The sequence below is a fragment of the Rhineura floridana genome, chromosome 4, assembly GCF_030035675.1.
Source record: "Rhineura floridana isolate rRhiFlo1 chromosome 4, rRhiFlo1.hap2, whole genome shotgun sequence".
Taxonomy (NCBI): Eukaryota; Metazoa; Chordata; class Lepidosauria; order Squamata; family Rhineuridae; genus Rhineura; species Rhineura floridana.
Window position 1 is genome coordinate 25,621,714 of NC_084483.1, and position 22,522 is coordinate 25,644,235.

The 22,522-nt window shown below is 41.4% G+C and overlaps 1 protein-coding gene across 5 annotated transcripts in view; it reads right to left on the bottom strand.

Annotated features, from left to right (window-relative positions):
* HS1BP3 (HCLS1 binding protein 3) overlaps positions 1 to 22,522 on the bottom strand; it is a 50,283-nt gene that overhangs the window by 20,954 nt on the left and 6,807 nt on the right. For 4 of the 5 annotated variants that reach the window (XM_061622685.1, XM_061622683.1, XM_061622687.1 and 1 more), the window contains 2 exons: positions 16,897 to 17,104; positions 14,975 to 15,188 (listed from right to left, as the gene is read on the bottom strand). In XM_061622685.1, the coding sequence (XP_061478669.1) occupies positions 14,975 to 15,188; positions 16,897 to 17,104 (422 nt within the window). Of the gene's footprint in view, positions 1 to 14,974; positions 15,189 to 16,896; positions 17,105 to 19,378; positions 19,487 to 22,522 lie in introns of all 5 variants that reach the window. The other variant, XM_061622688.1, reaches the window with a different exon arrangement.

Here is a 22,522-nt window from a genome sequence, read left to right on the forward strand (position 1 = left end):
GAGACCAGGGTTTGAATCCCCACACAGCCATGAAGCTCACTGGGTGACTTTGGGCCAGTGACTGCCTCTCAGCCTCAGAGGAAAGCAATGGTAAATCACCTCTGAATACCTCTTACCATGAAAACCCTATTCATAGGGTCGCCATAAGTCAGGATCAACTTGAAGGCAGTCCATTTCCATTTTCAAACATTATTGCACAAAAATAAATCCCACTGAACTCAAACAGTATGCAAATGATTAAATCGACCCTCCCTTCTCCTCCCTCCTATCCCCTCCCTCTTGCCCCTTCTCTCCCCCTCCAATCCCCTCCCCCTCCACATGTTACCAAATTCTTCCAAGCTACACAGCAAGTGGATTGGACTTTGAAAAACGAACCCAAATTGTGTTTGTATTTTGACAAATTTGTAGGGCAGTACAATATCTCAGAGAGGTCAGGTTTCCTGCTCCCCTGGTGCATTCACTATAGCTGCCCAATTTCCCTGCTTTTTAAAGTTTGATAGAAATATCTGTGGGCTATAGGTACATTCTTAAACCGCAAGGGTTTTTTTGCCTATTAGTGAATTATCTTTCACTTCTGTTGAATGCTCTTTGGTCTTCATTTTCCTTCATATCCACAGCCTGACCAATGATCCTTCACAATGGGGTTTTTATCCTGACAATGTGACAGCAACTTTAATGGTTCACAGATGGAGGCCAATGGTAAGGTGATTGTGTCCTCGACAGGGCAGTTTCTTTCATCTGTGTAAACTGGGAGCTTCTACAGCACAAAGGTTGAATACTTATGCAAGCAACATGTTTCAGTTTTTTATGTTTCTTACAAACATTTCCCAACATAAAACCAATGTCACCTTACAATAATTGATTCTGAGTTTCAGTGTTTCAAAATACAATATCATACAAAATGTAATTACAATGTACCATTCGTAATTCAGTAATATGAGAGCATTGGTCAAGGGTCTGATTACTTTTGCAAGGCACAGTAAATATTTTTATAAATAAAAAAGAAATAAGAAAAGCCGTGTCTGCCAATATCCCAACATAATTTCTGCCATTACTGTGGCTCACTGCTGTTACTTTTGGTAAGCAAAATACCACTTTGTTTATTCAGTCGAAGAATTTGGTTGAATTTATTCCACAGCAGAGATGGGGAACCTGCGGCCCTCCAGAAGTTGTTGGATACCAACTCCCATCAGCCCCAGCCACCAGGAAGATTGCAAAGCTTACTGAAATATATGTCCCAAATGCGCTTACATCAGTTTAGTTTTAGGGTTGAATATATTGGGGGATGGGCCCTCCAGATGTTGTTGGGATGGCAACTCTCGTCGTCCTCTTGCAAAGGACAGAATTTCCTTTGGTGCAGTAGGATTTATTTATTTCTTTGCTTTACTTTTTAAGTCTTTGAACCGCAGATCTCCATGTCAAATCACAGATTACTTTTTACACTCCCGTTGCTGTGCATTTGGGGGAGAAAACAAAACCAACTGCTCAAGAAAAATAAGCCTAACGTTCCAGGGTCAGGGTGGCCAGTTACTCATTGCCAGTAAAGGGGACTTAGATTTGCATAAAATCTGTATATGCGAAGTTATATAGACACAAATCCAGACATTATTACAACTACTACAATTTAAATGCTCACCACAGCAAAGGAATAAGACGGTGATCAGGTGACTTGTGTGTGCCTGCCTACTTGCTCTGCTGTCTGGCTTCTACAATAACTGTGGATGGGCAACTTCAAGTCTCCTGCAGCTCTCCATTCTGATGGTTCTTGATCTTTAAACCAGACTTGGACTGAACTCCCCTTCAAATAAGGGACACTTTCAAATAGACAACTGTCCTCCATAAACTAATTATAGAACTAGTTTCACCATTCTTTGAACACTACACAATGCTTGTAAAATTCTTGCAGTTTGATGTAGTCGTTAAGAGTGTCAGACTGTGACCTGAGAGACCAGGGTTCAAATCCCCACTTGGCCATGAAGCCACTGGATGACCTTGGCCCAGTCACTGTCTCTCAGCCTAACCTACCTCACAGGGTTGTTGGGAGGATAAAACTGGGAGGAGGAGAACCATGTCTGTATGCCACCTTGAACTCCTTGGAGGAAAGGTGGGATATAAATGTAGTAACAAATAAAAGGAAAGGAAAACACACTTAGTAGTAGAGAGCGAGTCACACAGAGTTCAGTGCAACCTATTCCCCAGTAAATGCGCATAGGATCAGGCAGCAAGCGTAATAATTATTTTTTTAAAAGAGCCCACAGCTGTTTCAACCTTGCACATTAAAAGCATGGACAGAGAACAGCTGACCTCTGTGCGTGCAGCAAGAGGCCACAAAGGGAGCTATATTTGCATGAAGGTCTTTCACACAGTTAAGAAACTCTGATTGCACAGGACTCAACTGTGTGCAGAGCCCATATGAACCCACATGTGCATGCACAGAGGCCCCTTTTAGATCATCTGCTGAATAAGCATTAAAAGGGCAAAGCTAGTGGGCACAATCCTGCTTTGTGGAGGAGAAGGCCTGAGCAGGGCTTAAGATTGCAATCCTAGTCACACTTACTTGGGAGTAAACCAAGATGAGCTGAGTGGGACTAACTTCCAAGTCAACATGCAGATAATTGCACTAGAAGTGGGCTTACCAGAAAGTAAGAGACACTTTATAAGAGAATAAGGCTGCAAAGATTATTTGGAAGCTTCTCTCTCTTTTTGGTCTTTTTTCAAAACTTGAAATCCATGTGTTTCTCTCTCTCTAGCAATGGTGCACATAATGCCCCGAAGAAGCAGAAGACGACGACGACAACCCCCGCCCTCCAGTCCATTCCCATTCATTGGTGGGGACAAAAATTCTCTAGCACTATTGTTTAATACTAAACATGTATTGCCCAATAGGGTTGCCAGGTCAGAAGCATACCAAAACCTGACATTTCAGGGGCAGGCCCGAGTGATGTCATTAAGCATGATACATTAAGCATCAACCACAGTTACTTGGAGCATACAATTCAAACAAAAAAAAATGATCTGATTGGAAATTAAGATAGAAATCTTAGCTAAAAGATGGAGCCTGGGTAGGAAACGTTTAATCTAGCCCAATTGCTTCTGGCAAGAAGGGTTTAAGTGCCGCCAGGCCAGCCCAGTCACCAGAAGGCCACTGTAGAAAGAAAGGAGCCTGGTGTTGTAGAGATGTTAGATGGGAGCACTCAGGAGTAAAGAGGGATGCCTCTGAAGGCTGCAATTCTAAACACACTTACCAAGCCTCACAGAGCTCAATAGGACGTACTTCTGAGTAGATATGGTTTGGATTGTGCTGTTGGTAAACCTTGACTAGGGATTCTCTGCAAAGATATCCATATCCAAGCAGGGTTGGCAACTGCCTGCCTGCAATGCCCTGCCCAAACCTTTCAACATGGCTGCTCCAAACGTCTTTACAGATTTGACCCTTCGCTTCAGAAAAAGGTCTGAGAAATGAGTAAAAGTAAGAAGATTCTCTACCCTTTTCTGTCTACCCTGCAGGCTGCTATAAACTCACTTTGACAGCCAACCCAATTCCAGTGACTAATAGTTGACAGAGAGAAAGCACACATGGTTTGGTCTACCTTCACAGGCAATAGCTTGGGAACAATTGCAGTTGAAGCCACACTTCCCAGTATGTGAATTCTCTTTTACCACTATTGGGCAAGAAATAAACCATCATGCAAATAACAAGGTGCATCATCTGTGGGTTTAAGGGGGTTGAGCTGACTGCATGGAACCACTGTGGTTGCTTTTATGGATGTAAGGTAGTAAAGGTCAGAGGTAAATGAAATACAAATAGAAAAAAGACAGCAATGATTTCCTAAACGTAATACCATACCAACTACAACAAGATTCCTATGGGTAAGACAGAAAAATCAGCATTCCACAACCAGTCAGGATTCCTAACCAAAACGAAAAAAATCTTGGCAGCCGGTCAGCCAAAGTCACAGAAATCCCCATGTAGCACAACCTGACCTGGGGCTGCAGTTAGTGCAGAATGCTGTGGCACAATTGCTGACATGAGTGAGACCCAATCAGCAGATAATACCTCTGCTCTGAAATCTGCATTGGTTGCTGATTTGCTACCAGGCCAAGTTCAAGGTGTGTTTTCCATGTTATGGGTGCCACATTGTACTTGTTCTGCTCTTGTAAGAAATCAGTCCTTTTGTGTGGCAGGCCATTTGGTGCCATCTAGCTCAGTACTGATGACATGGACTAGCATTGGCTCTCCAGAATTCCAGGCAATAGCCTTTTCCAGAAATTGAATTTTTGGACCTTTGCATGCAAAGCATATGCCCTACCACTGAGCTACAACCCTTCCCGTTTAAAAAAGTATCTTTTAAAATTGTTCTTTTCAATTCACTAATGAACAGACAGCATACTTGGGCAGATCCACACCATTCATTTAAAGCACATTCAACATACATTTGAAGCACATGAATCACACCACAGAATCATGTGGACTTTAGTTTGTTAAGGGTGATAGGAACAATAACTGTGAGGGGCAGCTACACTTCCCAGGATTCTTTAGGGGATGTCATGTGCTTTAAATGCACGTTGGATGTGCTTTAAATGTATTGTGTGGATCTACTTAATAAACTTTGCCTGCATGTAAACTAATTAAGTTTCTTAAAATGGAAATGAGCTATAAAGTTTACTGGGTCACCATGGACTACTCACCATCTCTCAGCCTAATCTGCCCCTCAGGATGAAAACAACAGAGCGGAACCATGACAACTCCAAGGAAGAAGGGCACACTTAAAATGTAGAGGAAATAATACTGTACAACCATAGTGTGAATTCAGATACTTATCAGGACATTGTATGAAGAAATATTTAAATAAACATGACTGTCAAAGATGTTTATTATTTACACAACCTGTAAAGATATTTGTAGTGCAATCCTATGATTGTTTACTCAGAAGGAAGTCCCAATGTATTCAATGGGGCTTACTCAAACAGGGAAGCATGGATGATAAGGAACTTCACTCACCTAACCCAACATTTAGAATCATGCCACGTGAAGCTATTTTGCAATTGTTTATACTTGTTTTTATGGTTATTGGTTTTTAAAGGGATTTATTACTTATTGTGATCTGCCTTGGTTTCCAGTTTGCAATCTTACCTCACAGGGTTGTTGGAAAGACTCCATACATACACCCACACACACTGGAGAGGTAAAAATACATACACCCCATATAATAGTGTATTGTCAAAACTGGTTGGTCATTGCAGAACATTTTTTTCAAAAAAATAAAATCAGTATTAGTTTCCTACATAATAAAAGCAGTGATACCTAAGTAAGCCCTGCCTAACTGCTTCAAAAAATAGGATTGAAGGCGGACAGAAAGATTTACAACACAAACACAATTCTTAGCTATGTTCACTCAAAAGTCCCATTAATTTACAGCACAATCCTAACCGTGTCTACTTAAAAGTAAGTCCTATTGAATTTAATGGGGTTGATCCTGGTATATGAGATTAGCATTGCAGCTTTACTCCAGGAAAAGAGAGTATTGGATTAAAAGCTTCATATTGGGAAGGTTTTCAAAACACTGCCCTAAGAGAGAAAAAGACTGAAAGATATTTATATATGGGATTTTCAGATAAGCAAAAAACCCCCAAGTTTTCTGGCCTTGCAATGGGGTCTAGCTACTGCCTGGAGGTCAACAAATCTCTTGTCAATCACAACCCTGACATTACTTATTGGCTACAAACCTGAAAGGGCAGGGTTAGAGTAGCCTGCTATGAGCTCATTTAACAGAAGCTGGGGGGGGGGGGAGGCTGACATTTTGATGTATATCTCATGAACCAGACCACCTAGAAACTTTTTTTTAATGAAAGCTGAGAGTCTGGAGATTAAGGTGACTCACCCAGAAAGGACCCTGAAAATCTGGAGTCTTCGGGCAAAAACTGGAGGCCTGGCAACCCTAGACTCAACCCTCTCCTTCAAACCCTAGAAAGTGATTTATTATATGCAACATTGATTTGTGAAACATGAGGGGCCGAACTAGCTAGCTGGAAATTCTACAAATACACTTGGGCAATATTTCAAGCATTCCCCTAAAATTGTTTGAAAGTATTTACAGATAAACCATTGCTCACCATAAAAAAAAGGGTGGGGGAGAGAGAGGACAAGGGTGCCTTCCCCAAGCTGCTGGTCTCCAGCATCATCCCTGACCATACTGGCCGGGTTTGATGGAAGTGTAAAGCAGCTTTCCCCAACTTGGTACCCTCCAGATGTTGTACATAACATCTGGAATGCACTACGTTGGGCAAGCGTGCCTTGTATTGCTGATACATGGGAGCCCTGTATGTCAAACTCATGTCTTGCCTGTATTGGCAGGGGGCTGGACTAGATGACCTTTGAGATCCCTTCCAACTCTTCTCAGGTTACAATATTATAAGTGACCAAGAACAGGCATGCAAATAATCCCCTGCCCAGTAGCCTTGATAACTAGATAATCCCTTTCCAAGCCATCAGTACAAATGACTAATGTGGACTAGTGACTTTTATGGACTTATTTGTGAGAGCATTTGCAGGACACTGAAGAGCATGTGGACACAGGGAATAAGATGATAAATGCCCATACTTGCTGGGTTTAGTATTTCCTAATACCAACAGTAGGGGTGAATGCAAATAGCCGTGACCAGGCTTCTGCTAACGTACATACACTTTCGCTGCCATGAATAAGCCTTTTCAAACACGAAGGATCAGAAAAACAGGCAACTGAAATCCACTCCCTATTAACACTTTCTATTGTCAACAAAACAGCTCTGTGAATCAAGTGATTCAACATTTCCTGTTCCTTGGGCAGAGGCTGGGGAAGCTGATCAATGAGGCAATGCTCATTCTGAATTCTAATTGAGAGTTGAGTCATCCTTTTATTGTAAAGCCCTTAACACAAAAGGTGCTTAAATCTGCCCTGTCAGCTCAGTTCCAATGCTGGAGAAAGAAGAAGCCTTCAGTTTTATTTAGTTGCAGCGTTATCCTTTACAGCATTTAAAAGGCTCTTTTCCCATTTCTTACAAATGACAGATTAGCAGCAAACTTGTATCTGGGTTCTCCTCAGGGCTGTGGAGTCGGTATGTCAAACCTTCGACTCCAACTCCGACTCTATTTTTCTACTGTCCGACTCCAACTCCTTCATAAATGGCAAATGTATATTAATTTTTCTACTGTCTGACTCTGATTCTGACTCCTTCATAAATGGCAAATGTATATTAATGTATTAATAAATTAATATTAATATTAAAATATTAATTTTATTTTGAAGTCGGAGTCAATACATTTCTACCGACTCCGACTCCACCCAAAATTGCTTCCGACTCCGACTCCACCCACAATTGCTTCCGACTCCGACTCCACAGCCCTGGTTCTCCCCCTTCAGACTGCCACTGGGGGCTCATGTAGCAGAAAGCCCCCCCCATTTTTTTCATTTAATTAATTCTATATACATTCATATATTGTTGTTATTGTTATTTCAATTTATATCCTCTTTTCCTTCCAAAGGAGCCCAGGGCAGCAAACATATCAACAATGAAAAACATTTTTAAAAAGCATTCTCTCAACCAACAATCTCAAGGTTGCTAGCCACAGTATCTTTAAGCCATCAAAGACCTAGGTAAACAGGACTGTTTCTAACTTCCTCCTAAAAGTCAATAATGAAGCAGACAGATGCACGTTACCAGGGAGGGTATTCCACAAATGGCGAACTACCACTAAAAGGGCCCTATCATGTGTCGACGCCAACCGGGCAGCCCACAGTGGTGGCGGCACCACCAAAAAGGCCTCATCTCTTCCATCTGTACACATTCTCCTAAATATCTAAAATATTGTATAAGAATGTATAGATACAACATACACAATATATAATGGGAAATAATAAATAGGATATAAATACGTAAGAACACATCATGTCTTACACATATTTTCTTATCTTTGCTTGTATTATTATAACATAGTGTCTACCATAATCCCAAATTCTCTTTTCATATATTGCACAACTGGCATCCATTCATCCACCTTTCTTTACAATTTCTGGGTTTTAGGTTTACTGTTAATTTAACTACTTCCACCTGCTCCCATAACCACGGAGTCAGTTCTTCCCATGCCTTCATGGGATGTTCCCCCATTTCCAAACAAATAAACAAAAACACCCTCCACATATAAAAACCCTCCATTTTTCTGTAGGCTTGAAGCCTGCCCTTCTTCCAGACCTAATAGTACTCTATGTGTAGGAATGATTTTTCATAAGGGGAGCATTCCATCATGGGAAGTCTGCTCCCCAACTCGCAGCCTGAAGTGCTACAGGTTTACCACCTCATTTGCTGTTTGCAAAAAAAACCCCAGGCCTTGGCAATTCTCTTTATTTTCACTGTCTCATTCAGTGCACAGCTTACCCAAGCTGCTTGCAAGGTCATTTGCTCAGGCTTGATCTAACCTTCACACCATTACGTCATCTGGTTTCACACAGCTGCAAAGGGCGGCACTTACAAAATATATGATTGCTGCTAAATATACTATGACGGGGGGCATGGGGGGGAGAGAGAGGAAACAAAGACAGCTGAAGACCCTAAGCTACTAGCAAGCACTACTTCTGCTGACTTACTCTACATAAACAGATGATGCAGGAAAACTGGCCAAGGATGGTGCCACTAGAGCAGAGGTGAGGCGCCTGTGGCTCAAGGGTGACATTTACGCACCCCCAGGGGAGGGGAGAGGTTAGAGCTGTGGGGTGGGCACAAACGGAGCAATAGAAGGAGTGGTCAGTTCGGACCTTTAGCCAGACCATCTGACTTTATCCTGGTAGCCTGCTGCAGGGGGAGGAAGGGAGGGAGGTGGTAGAAAAGGGATCGCCATGCTAGCTTTGGATTCTGGCCCTGCCCACCGCTGCCATGTGGTCCTCAACAGATGACCCACAAAGGAATGTGGCCTGGGATTGAAAAAAGGCTCCTATCCTTGTAGTGCAGGCTGCAGATAGGTAGTTGCAGGACTGAGTTCCTCCTGCCCCCCCAAAAAAATCCCTCCTTGCACATTCAAAACTAGATGTCAAGGAAAAGGTTTCTGTTAGACTAGCTCTCTCCCAAACATACTATTTTTTCAGTGTGAAACAACATCTACATATTATTGGGGAGGGGGAGAAAGCATGATCAGATTATACAGTCTGAAGTGGTACAGTCCAGGAACAGTTTTATACACGCATCTGCTCTTTGTGTAGACCAGCCTTCACCCTGGTGAACTCCAGAGGTTTTGTACTACAACTCTCATCAGCCTAGCCAACATGGCCAACAATCATGCTCAATCCTCATTGTCCTGTTTTTGATTTTCCAGCACAGACTCCCCTCCCCCCACACAAGATTTTTTTGTACTTCTGCAAACCTTGGGGTTCCTCAAGCCTGCTGATACCTGCCTTCTTTTCACAGAAGGTGCCATTTTGACTACATAAGGATAGGCACTTGGAGAGTGAGTTTCCTATTAGTGTATACAAATGGGACCTGCAACAAAATGTTGCAGTAAGGACTGCTCCTGTTCAGGTTTCCAGCCACTCCATTCCATTCTGCACCCCCTGTCCCCCCCCAACTGCCAGCCAGCAGTCTGCAGCCACTAAGCATGTTCAGTCCTCACTGAAGCATTCATGGATTCCATACTCTTCTTCATTTTTTCCTCTTTTTTTAATTTCTGAAAAACTTGCAGTGCCATCAAGCTTACTGACACCTCCCTTGTGTGTGTGAAAGGTATTGTTTTGGCTACATAAGGACTGACACTTTGCTAGTAGTATTGATGATGATTCCTTGAATAGTTTTGCAGTTGAAAAACAGTTTGCCCCCTGATAAATGTTGGCTATATAGAAGTAACTCTAGATACAGACACACTGTTGATGATGGCACACATATCTGTTTGTAATATGCATTCATATGCAGACACTCAATGCACAAAACGGAAGAAATCTCTCCTGATCACAGATTCACCTTAAAAATAACTCTCCAGCCTCCCCCTCAAACACCCAAAACATCCCATGTGTGAGGACTGGACAGGTTGTTCAGCTGTCTACCAAAACAGAAGGAAACACATTAAGTGGGATGCAAATGTACAACTACTCAACAACTACCTTACCTTTCATCTCAGAAGAGTCTTAAAGAACACATTTAAATTATACTAGAGATGGGTCCTTTGGGAACGTGTCTACAAAAGGAAGTTGCATGTCTGTTTGCTTAAAAAAAAACCCTTTGGCTGCCAGCTAAAAGTATATGGCTATGCCAACATGCTTGGAGGGGAGCAAGGAAGCTGGGATGCTACTCTAACACAAAAGGGTTGACCAGAGTTGTTGTCTGAAAACTTGACAAGCAGCTGAGACTGGAAGCAATACAAACAGTTGTGTCACTTGGCTCACGTTAGGTGGCCAAGCCTGTCTTAAGGCTTTAGCCTGTAGCCCAACAATTGTCAAAAGCAACCCCCCCCCCCAAGGCTTTGCAGCTTTGGAGAAGACAAACCCTTCTGAACAGGTGGTCACAGAAGGTACTTCCTTCAAATTTGGCACTGAGCTGGAGAAAACGTTTATTTTTATTATTTAGGGCACAATTCTGGCTATGTTAGTTTAATTATTTATTTAAAATGTTTATATCCGCTGCTCCTCCAACAGGGTGAGGCTAAAGCACTAATGGCATCATCAGCCTAAGCCCACTTGCAACTGAAAAACAAACCAACCAGACGCACATCAATAGCAAATTATCACTTACTTAACTTCAGTTATTACTTTAATGTTTTAAAACAGAAGTAAAAAAAAATTAAAAAAAAAGTTTATGGAGGATATTGGGAGGGGGTTGCCACTAAAAGCAGTATCTTGTCAAATATGAAGGGCCAACCCAATACGCATCACAGAGTCCTGGGTAGGTCCAACCTAACTCAGCTGTGCCTGCCCACTCACTGCAACACCAGACCAGACTGGAGGATGGGGGGAAAAGGGCATAACCACTGTCCACAGAAGTTCCATCTCCTTCATCAGAAAACCTCTTGACCTTGGTGTGGGCTTCTACAGCCTGCATCTGCTGTCTGGCCAGAGAGACAGACTGGGATGTTGCTGGTGCTCAGTGGCTTTCCTGACTGAGCAGGTCTTTAGTGTGGTGTTGGTGGACCCCAGAACAATAATCCTGATTTTTAACATCCAAATGGAGGCTGCTAGTGGGTTGGCTCAAGGCTTTGTGGCTTCCATGGCAACCATGGGGCTGTTTCAAATGGGCATCGGTCCAACACACCAAGCAGGGCACACCTTTGATGTGGAACTTACTTCTGAGTAGGCATGCCCAGGATTGTACAGTTACTCTGTTAAGATCTTTTGTCACTGATTTAGGTTTCAGTGCAATCCTAGACATTCAGTGTGATGTCTGCTCAGAAGTATGCTCTCCCAGTTGAGTGCTAGGAACGTAAGAAGCTGCCTTATGCTGAGTTGGACCACTGGCCTACTATCTAGCTCTATATTGTCTACACTGACTGGCAGTGACTCTCCAGGTTGCAGGCAGCAGTCTCTCCCAGCCCTATCTGAAAATCCTAGGGATTGAACCTAGGACATTCTGCACACAAGGCAGATGATGTACCACTGAGCAACGACTCTTCCCAAATAACTAAAGTTTTTTTTAAAAAAGATTGCAAACACCCATGGTGGCCAGCAATGTGTTCACCCCAAAGAATCATCGCCTTCCATCCCCATACTGAACGTGCTACATGGACGAGGTTCCATAGACCTTGATGGCCCGCACTTAGACACAAGGAATTTAGGACTGGAATGTAGTTCTCAAAGAGGGTTGTAGATATATGGAAGTGCTTGCGTGTGAGCAGCATGGTTCCCTTGCTTATTTTTCCAAGCCACAATTCCTTGCGATGCATCAGAGGTTGTTTATAAAAGTTCATCCAAGTTACAGGAGTGGCCTGTTGGGTGAGCAAGTATAACAGAGATTGCACTGGGATGACGGCCCCCTGCTGTGGGTATGAAGTTGTCCTATGGTCCTCTGGACCCTGTCCAAAAGACTTGTAAGAACACAGATCTAGCAAAAGCCGTGAAGCAAGCTTATTGTTTGTTTTGGCACTAGGAGGTTTTGTGGGTTTGTTTGTTTTTAACTACTTATATTTAGTGTCAGTAGAATATCCAGGAAAACAAGAATGCCCAATTCAAAAGATCATTTTCCTATCCAAAAAAGGGCAGTCTCTTTTGCATATGCTGACAGCCAAGGACCACTTCATGGAAAAACAATGTTTTATCTAGCTTCTCAGCATAAATAGCAATCTAGCTTGTCGTGTGTGTGTCTTAAATCCAGGCATTCTGGAATTTAAGATATCTAGAGGAACAGTTTCAAGAGAAATATCTCTTAAGATGTTGAAGAGGAACAGTTTCCATTTTGAGCAATATAGGAAGATGTTAAATGAATAATGCTTAGAATACATAATGTGTAGGCTGAGAAAATGATAACTACTTAGGGCCAAACTACACATGGAAAATTTGTGATCAGATCTCTCAGTAGAGGTGTTCACATATTACATTCAAGAAGTGTACAATCTGTGCACAGAAATAGTTAACAATAACAATAATAATAAATAAAATTTATATCCCACCTTTCCTTCCAAAGGAAGCCCAGGGCAGCAAACAAATGATAAAGCATTAAAACATCTTTAAAACAATACATCTTAAAAATATATTTTAAAGACTCTTAAAAAACAGTTCTAATACAGACACTGACTGGGACAAGGTATCTATTTAAATGGCTTGTTGAAAGAGGAAGGTCTTCAGTAGATGCCGAAAAGATAACAAGAGATGGTGCCTGTCTAATATTTAAGGGGAGGGAATTCCAAAGGGTAGGTGCCACAACACTAAAAGTCCTCTTCCTATGTTGGGTGGAATGAACCTCCCAGTAAGATAGTATCTGCAGGAGGGCCTCACTTGCAGAGCCCAGCGATCGACTGGGTATATAAGGAGTAAGACAATCTTTCAGGTGTCCTGGTCTCAAGCTGTATAGGGCTTCGTACACCAAAACTAGAATCTTGAACTTAGGTAGTTGAGTTGTACACTCTTACTGTTATTCACATATAATGTTCAATGGATGTATAAACTGTGTACACAACATTTGAACTGTCCAGACACCACAAGCATACACTCTTTCACACAAACACATATGCCTGTGTAGTGGCAGGTTGTATCTGTGTTCAGTATAACCTGTGAACAAGCATAATGTCTTTTCATTTTCCAGAAAGTACCCAGAGGAAGAGAGTTGAGTTAGCACTGCAGTGCTAAGGGAGGGACAGTTTAGCCCTTTCCCCTGGTAGAACGCAAACTCCTGAAACTGTATTAGTCAAGGAGGGGAAACGAGAAAAATACCACACAACTATCTCCGAGTTTTCCCTCTCCACAGCCAATAATATTTGTGGGAGAGAGGGGAGGAGGCTGGCACCGAGGTGGAGGGGAATGTTAAACCCTTCCTCCATCCGCACTATGGTCCTGATCCAAATCACCCTCTTGCTGCTGTTTTTTGGGAAATGAAAATGTTTGGTTTTATTCTGTAGTAGTTCCTTGATTCACAAGGACTTCCCTTCCGAAATAAGGACTTGATGGCTTTCCACCTGACTTCAGCATTATCCAGTTCTAATCTCCTTGATGAATCTCCTTGATGAGAGGCCCTATCAGTATTGGCATTCCTCTGGCTCTTGAAGACACACCTGTCTAAACAAGCATTCCTCTGATCTTCTGACTTGAACTTCCTGCTTTAATTGCTTTAGTCATGGTTTTCACTCTTAATTGTTATGCTGTTTTAATGGGCTTGTTTTTATTGTACATTTTAATTGTGAATGTTTATTTTCATGTTTTGCTGAAATTGTTGTATTGTGTACTTTATGTGTGTTTACATTTTTTAATTTTTTTTTACTTGTAAATCACTTATTTCTTTATTAAATTGATATCCTGCTCTTCCTCCCAAAGGAGCCCAGGGTGGCATCTTGGCAATTAAGCGGTATATAAATTAATATATAATTACAATAATGATGATGATAATAAAAGTAACATTTGTTACCTGAAGCCTTAAAATTAGAAATTATGCTCAGTTTTAACCACCTACCTGAAAATGGCAAGTACAGGAATTAAAAATGCTTTCAGAATCTTAAAACCATTCATAGGGTCGCCATAAGTCGTAATCGACTTGAAGACACATAAATAATATATGGAAATATATCTTTAAGGGATATTTTTTCTATAGTCCCTATAGCCATTCTTAATTACAAAGTAAGATTTTGGCATTTTTCTGGGTTGTCAAAAATAAAATCAGTACTTCTTCCATTCTTGTGTTTTACATTTTGCAATGGAGCCTTGTAGACAATGCCTTTTATTTGGACCAACATTGCTGGATGCAGATTTTGGAGTTAACAAAGAGCTCTTTGTCAGTGATGCACAGATAAAACAACTAAAAGCGGAGGAATAGAGGCACAATCTAACAAAAAATGTTCAAGTGCTACTTAAACATGATTAACTTTGCCTGGAATTTGCCCTAGCTATGACCCTCATGCCTGGTCATGATGTTTCCATATAATGAGTCCTATTTGTGGGCTTCCCATTGGCATCTGTTGGCCACTGAGAGAAACAAGATTCTGGACAAGATGAGCCTTTGGCCTGATCTAGCAGGGCTCTTATTATGTTCTTGTGAAACTGCCTCATTTCCATATCAAACCATTCATCTAGCTCAGTCACTACTGTCTTCTTTGATTGGCCTTGGCTTTGAAGACAGGCAAATAAATCTCTCTTGGCCTTTGGACTGGAGATCCCTTAACTGGAGGGACCTTCTTCATGCAAAGTATGTGCTTTGCTACTGAGCTATGGTGTCTTACATGCCCTGCATTTCTTCTTGAGTGGGCATCAACACAGCCAAGTGGCAGGAGGAGGTAGACTAAATTAACTTTGCACTAAGGGTAGACATTAAAAAGCCATACTTGATAACACCAAGTGGATCTACATCATCTTCTTCCTCCTCCTCCTCTTTTTCTTTTTCCACTTCAACATCTTGCTTTTTCAGCGATTGGAACTGGGGAATGAGGTCAGACATCCTTTCTTCTTTGAAGAAATCGAAGGCTTCATTTTCATCTGAGCCTTCCTCATCAGGCAGGTTTTTACCTTTGACCTCAATGATGCTAGTGGATCTGGTTCCTGTAAAAACACACATGGAAAACTGAATGCAGCGATTTCAAAAGAGCCAGCAATTTCTGATAGTTTGGCAAACAAAATGGAGGAATGTTTCATTACATATGGAAAACAGGGAGTCTGAGCACCCTACAGCCAGTCTGGTCTAATTGTCAGTTGCTATTCATTTGCATCCACTCCGTTATAGGATTTCAAAGAATGCCATGGACACAACACAATTAAGTCACCAAGAGAACTCAGAAAAATGACAATCCTTCTATACAGAAACCTAGAGATAGGCTTTATCTTTGTAACACAAACTGCTTAGAAACTAATGTGTTAAGCTGTATATAAATTGCTGAAATAAATACTTTTTTGCAATTCAGATACAATGACTAAGTTAGCCATGCCCATTATTTCTCTGGGTCTACTCTGATGTTACTGGATACAACCCATAGAGACCAAAACAAGCCATGTTATAAATGCTGCTGTGCAGAGGGTTAACTACCACTGAGTTTCAACCCCGATTAGAGCCTTTAGTTTCTGCTACGGTCAAAAGTAAGCAGACACCTAGTCCTTGTTGCCTTGAGCTGTGGCCACACTGTATTTAAAACGGGTTGGCAACCTGTGGCTCTCCAGCTGTTGCTGGACTACAATTCCCATCATACCTGATCATTGTTCATGCTGACTCGGGCTGATGGGCCACAGGTTAGCCATCCCTGATTTAAAACTATGTGTACCTACCATGAAGAGCTGAGTAAATCCATTGCTGGCAATCTCACCACATCAAGAGCTGTGCGTAGTCTGCAATCTCACCATCATCTCGTGCAACTATAGTGGTTGTATTCCATGAAAAACTCAGCATTTTAAGAATGCCAGCTTTTTTAAAAAAAAGGTTTCTAGCCCATTGTGTGGGTAATGCCAAGAGAAATCTCAGAGGCAAGATTTTGAGTAATTCGAACAGGGGATTTATATTCTACATCACTCTCTGCCCTGCATACCATGACAAAGTTTGGAATGAATTATGTAAAATAAGGGGGAAAATATAAATGTTGCAGATTCCAGCTCTTCTTGGAACAGTATTTGGGCTACTGATCTTTCCCCCCCCTTTTTTTAACTACACAGCATACATTGTCCAGACCATCTCTTATATTTATTTATTTATTTATCTATTTATTTATTTATTTATTTATTTGGTTGCATTTATATACCGCCCTTAGCAAATAGCTCTCAGGGCGGTAAACAGCATAGGGTAAAATACATATATGGCAATAATAAAATCACAAAAACATATATGACATAAAAACAAATACAGTTACACAGAAAATAAAAATAAAAACTTAGTATACAAGATTAAAAAGCTAAAAAGATTAGAGTGATTAAAATGCCTGGGAGCATATTAATAACTAAGATCAGACTTTTCATTCTTAAACCACACTACATGTCCAAGTCACAGGGGTGCTTTTACAACCAAATCTCACAATTAAGTAACAGAGTACTATGGATTTGTAGACCAATTTTTGTACAGGGTTTGTTAAGAAAGCAAATCAAAGGTATTACCCATGAGGTTTTCAGAGAGGTTTGGGCATGACACTTTAATATCTTTAAAAAATAGGCCTTAAAAAATTAAAGTGGAAAACATAGCTCATTTTGCAAACTTTCTCTGGTATCCAAGCCTGAGCAGTTGGATGCTGAACAAATTGCATGTGGTTTAAAGAGCACACTTTGGAATTACCTAGGAATTCCATTAACTCAGGGCATGTTGCTAGATCTGTGTCTTTGGAAATGCATCTCATGATCTCATTGAATGCAGCTCTCCGTTCTCGAATATCAAACTCCCCAACAAACAGTACTTTCCTTGGCAGAGGTGGCAGAGACGTTTGTGGATAATGTGTGACCAGCTTTTGATAGAACTCCTCAATCTCACTGTACTTCTTTGAGACCTGTGAGCAGAACGGGCAAAATTTATTATTTTATTAAATGGCAAATAGGGAGAAGAATGCAACAGCACAGGCTGTTACTCATGATTCTTAAGTAAAATACATAGGGTTTTATATCCTACTCAGAGTAGAGTTAAATTAATGGACCTAAGTTAGTCACGTCAATTAATTTCAATGGGTCTAGTCTGAGTAGAACTAGCATCGAATACCACCCATAAGGTTGTATCCAACTAATCTATACTCAGGTAGATCCACTGAAATTAATGGACCTAATTTCAATGGATCTAATCTGTATGATTAACCTTAGATACAACCCATAGGATGGTATTCAACTAAATAAAAGTGCTAGCACAAGGGATTTCTCTCCTCTTCTCCCCCTCTTACTTCATTGTCCCCAAATCTGCTTTGGAGGGTTGGAGAAAACCCAAAACAGATTCAGGGGATGTGCAAGGCACGGAGAGGAGAATGTTCTGCCATGCATGGAGAATTCCTTGTGCTGATAGGATATTCTCCCTAGGGCTACATTGAATGCAACCTGTAGTGTGTAGATGTTTTGCCTTGTCATCTCATCTCATCGTGGTGCAAGGAAAATGCAGGGTATGGCCTCTCAGCATTGCTTCTGCCTTGTTTCCAGAATGGCATAAGTTTGTGACTACCTGCTGCCAAAGGCCCTGGGAATGCTCACGAAGTATTTTCTGTATAAAGAGCAAAAAGCTTTCTGTGACATTGCACTGACCACTCTGCCAGTCTGTTTTCACAGGCTGATTTTAGGACAAAGCTATTTCTCAGCTAAGAGAACAGCTACAAAACAATATTCTGAGCAAGACACGGGGGTATTTATGCAGAGGCTGGGCGGCCCTCTGTGAGGGATGCTAGAATTGCATTGTAGATCCTGCACTGAGCAAGGGGTTTGACTAGATGACCTCCAAGGTCCCTTCCAACTCTCTATTGTTTCTAAGACTGAAACCGAAACCAAAGCAACATGGAAACAAGATTTAAAACAAAACAAAAAATCTGAAAGAGAATATACATTTGTAAATCTCATGAAGCTGTTTTCAAGGAGAAGTCTATTTACTAGGAGGCTGTGGTGTGCTTAGAGGTGGCACGTAGCAGTAAAAGACCTATTGCTGACTGGGAGGTGAATATCAGCTTTAGCCTCCCCACCCTTCTGTAGTGCACCTGCCTGAGAAACCACAAGGTTGAGTCAGCCAGCTCTTCCCTGGAGAGCAACTGTAAGAACTTTGCCACAGCTGTAGCTGTTCCCAGGGAGAAGCCTATGGTGTGGGTAATTGTTTCGTGGACAGCAATTGTGACTGTGGTCAGAGCACAAATGCAACTCATGAATGTGTATTGTGATTCATGGTGTGCCTGGGTTTCTGCTATTTTATCTTTTTATTGATTTATTTTAATGAACTTTTATATCTGTATTTACAGCCATTTTATTTTGCATTAATCTGTTCACTACTTTGGGGGCCTTGGCAAAAATGTGGTATAGAAATAAACCAATTATGATCATCACCTTTTATTTTAGGATGTCACTTAAGAAGCACACCCATCACCAAACAAGCAAGTGTGAATCTGGTTTGAACCACCAACAACTTTTGGTTTCTAATGTTTGATAACAGCCAGTTTGCATTTAACCTTAAAGGATGCTTCCAGACGGGCAGTTTATTCACACAAAATTCAGTTGCCTTTCTGCACTTTTCTAGTGCAGTTATCACAGCACTTTCCTAACTGCAAAAAGCACAGTAAGAAAAATAATGGAAAACTGCACTGAAAAGAGTGAGATTGCTGCCACTAGCTGCCACTATCATATAACCTCCACACAAAAATATCAAGATGAATGCCTAACAGGTGGTGTTTTATAAACTCTTTGCAAGTTTTGTGTGAACATATATCAGCATGCATGTTCAATGAAGAGCCAGTCTGGAAGCTCCCCTTCTTTCAAATTCACAGAATAAAAATGCTCCACAATATTATAATCCTCTCCTTCATCGCCCCATTAAAGAATAAAGTAACTAACGTTACATAATGGAGTAGGAGACCCCCAGATTTCAAATGTGAACATACAGCATAAACGCTAAATGCATCCCAGCTCTTACATCTCCAGCATAAATGCATTCTTTCAGATCACTCCATGCCTACACAATGTGCAGTTAAATGGTGCTTGAGTGCCCTCTACTGGAACTAGCCATCACATATCACTCAAGAGATTACACTCTTCTACACTTTCAAATTTTTCTATCGAAATAATATCATTGAAATTAATACACAGACCTGGAACATGGTGCCTATTCATGGTTGATCCATCCATATACTCTACAATAGATCTTGCCGCTGTGTCAGTTTCTCAGGAAAGTTCCTATAAATATGCTCCTCCCAACCCTAAAGTATAGTGTAGGAAGAGTAATAGCTTATGTTCTATTTAAGTAATTATTTTTTAAAAATATGTATATTCTTTATATATAAATAAATAAAATATTGAGATTCTTTGCCAACCAGCTTTTAGTGATATGTTTTATGATTTCATTGTAATACTGTGGTTTTAATCTGTATACCGCCTTGCGATATTTTATATGAAAGTACAGTTTATAAATATTTAAATAAATAAATGTATATAAGAATCATGTTCTAAAAGAGCTGGGACAAAATTTTCATCAAGTTTAGTAACTTAGGCAGCAATCCAGGGGAAGGTCTGTAGCTCAGGGGTACAGCATCTGCTTTACATGCAGAAGGTCCCAGGTTTAATCCTCCAGATAGGATGGGCAATGCCCCGTCTGAAAACTTGGAGAGCTGCTGCCAGTCAGTGTAGACAATACTGAGCTAGATGAACCAATGCCCTGACTCCGTACATCTTAACCTTATATCTACTTACCTGGCAGTAACTCCCACTGAACAAAATGAGACTTACTTTTGGGGAGGCTTGTGATGTTAGCAGGAATGTTGTCACAGGGTGGCCTAGGGGGCTTGAGCCCCAGATCTTTTATACTACGCCCCATATCACCTGTCCTTCCTCACCTTTGTTTGCTTGTTTGTTTTCCAGGGTGGTTGCTGGCATCGCACGCTGTAGTGCCGGTGAGACCCCAGCCACATACCCCATCTTGAGTTGCCTCTTTTAAAGTATCTAGCAGCCCCTTGGATGTTAGCCTGCAATCCTATACTCACTTGCCTAGGAGTAAGGCCCATGGAACTCAGATTTACTTCTGCATAGAAGTGTATGCGATTGTGCTGTTTGTATGTAGGGTTTTTTTTACAGTGGTATCAGAATCAGATAAAAATGCCATCTAAAAGTGTTAAGACTGACAAAAAAGAAAAGATTGGGGAAAGGAAAGCCCCAAATTACATCTGCCTGATCATAGAATCGTGGAGTTGGAAGGGGCCTATAAGGCCATTGAGGCCAATGCAGGAATCCAACTTAAGCATACCAGACAGGTGGCTGTCCAGCTGCCTCTTGAAGGCCTCCAGTGTTGGAGACCCACCACCTCCCTAGGTCATTGGTGCCATTGTCGTACTGTTCTAACAGTTAGGAAGTTTTTCCTGATGTTCAGCCAAAATCTGGCTTCCTGTAACTTGAGCCCATTGTTCCGTGTCCTGCACTCTGGGACGATCGAGAAGAGATCCCGGCCCTCCTCAGAGTGACAAACATGCATATAAAAACATAATTCATGTATACACATGTGAGAATCAAAAGGGGATATGAAAAAGCACAAACACATGAGAAAGAAAGGACACAATTGTTCACGTGTGTATTTGAGAGACAGAGAGAGAATATGCCAGGGAGGAGGGAGAATAGAAAGGAAAAAATCTTTCTTTGCACTCTGTGATTTCTTTGCAGCCTTACCTTGGACTTTAATAGTGACATTTTCTGATCTCCCACATAGGAATTTGCCTTATACTGATTCAGACCATTGGTCCATCTAGCTCAGTATTGTCTACACTGACTGGCAGCGGCTCTCCAGGATTTCACCCAGCCCTACCAGGAGATGCAAAGGCCTGAACCAGGGATGTTCTACATGCAACGTATGAGCCCTACCTCTTGGCCTTGGCCTTCTCCAGTGCTTGGTAGACCTCAAATTCATTATGTTCCTATGCTTCTTTTTTACTGGGGAAATTGTTGCTTAGGTTTGAAATGGAAAAAATGTTAGAAGGGATCTTACTAACTGTGCTGTTGTATACGTTACAAATACGCACAATACTTCAGAGGCTGGTGGCCGGCAAGATGGATCTGCTAAGATCAGATTTAAATAGCTTTGGAGAATAAAACAGGTAATGGTGAAAGCAAATAGGGTTTTGCTGTGCAACTCCTTTGGCTGAAGGAGAAAAAAGAATGTGACATATCTCATGAGGGGGTAAATACCACATCCCCCTCCACACCTACAAGAAACTCTAAACCCAAACTTTAGCAGTTAGGATTAGCTGCACATAGCCAAACTATTTAAGGTATTTGACCATGTCAGTGCTTGGGTGACCCAAAAATATTTCACGGGATAAAAATGCCATTCCTACAGGGTACTGGAATGTTTAAATTCATTATCACCTTTGAAAGGGATGGAGGTCAGAGCAGCCTAATAAGCTGCTAACAAGGAACCCTGACCAATACCACTCTCATGCAGCGTGGCTTAATGCAGGGATGTGGAGCCTTTGGCCCTCCAGGAGTTGTCAGCACTGTACCTTCCATCATCTCTGGCCACTGGCCACGCTGGCAGGGCTGAGAGTCCAACAACATCTGGAGGACCACAGGTTTCCCCTTAAAAGCTAAAGCTGGGGGAGAAAACCACTTTTAAAACCTCAGGCATTTCTCAGCAGAGACAGAGGGATGGTTCACAGGAATTTTCCCCACTTGATGGCATCAAGTGGTGATTTGTATGTGTGAATGAGCCACAACAGATCCTTCTTCTCACATTATCTCACAAACACAATGCTTTTCAGTGGTGCCACTTCACACATTCCATTTAAAGTTATCAAGCAATGAAAAATCAAGATGCATTTGACTTTGCTACACTTGTTGACTTAATGTGTGAACTGGCTCCATGGAAAAGCATCCCTTTTATTCACTTTTTAAATTTAAACAACTATACCACCTATATATATAGGGACCAACTCACAACTATCTATTAATATAAACCTCCAAGTAAGGTGGTACTTTCCACATTTTGCATGCATCTTAGTTTGTCTTTGTACAAGAAGAATGCACCCCATTTTCAAAGTCAACTAGTGCAAAGTCAGAATAGAAACTTTATGGCTTGGATCCTGAAAGAAGTTAACAAGGAAATTTATGGAAGGAAAGTGTCCTCCCTCCTCCAGCTACCTGTGCCCCTGAAAAGCCTCCTGGGAGGGTTTTTTCGGGGGGAGGGGGCATCTGAACAATGTGAGATGCAGCACAGGGGCTGCTGAGGAAGGGGCAAACCACAAATAATTGGG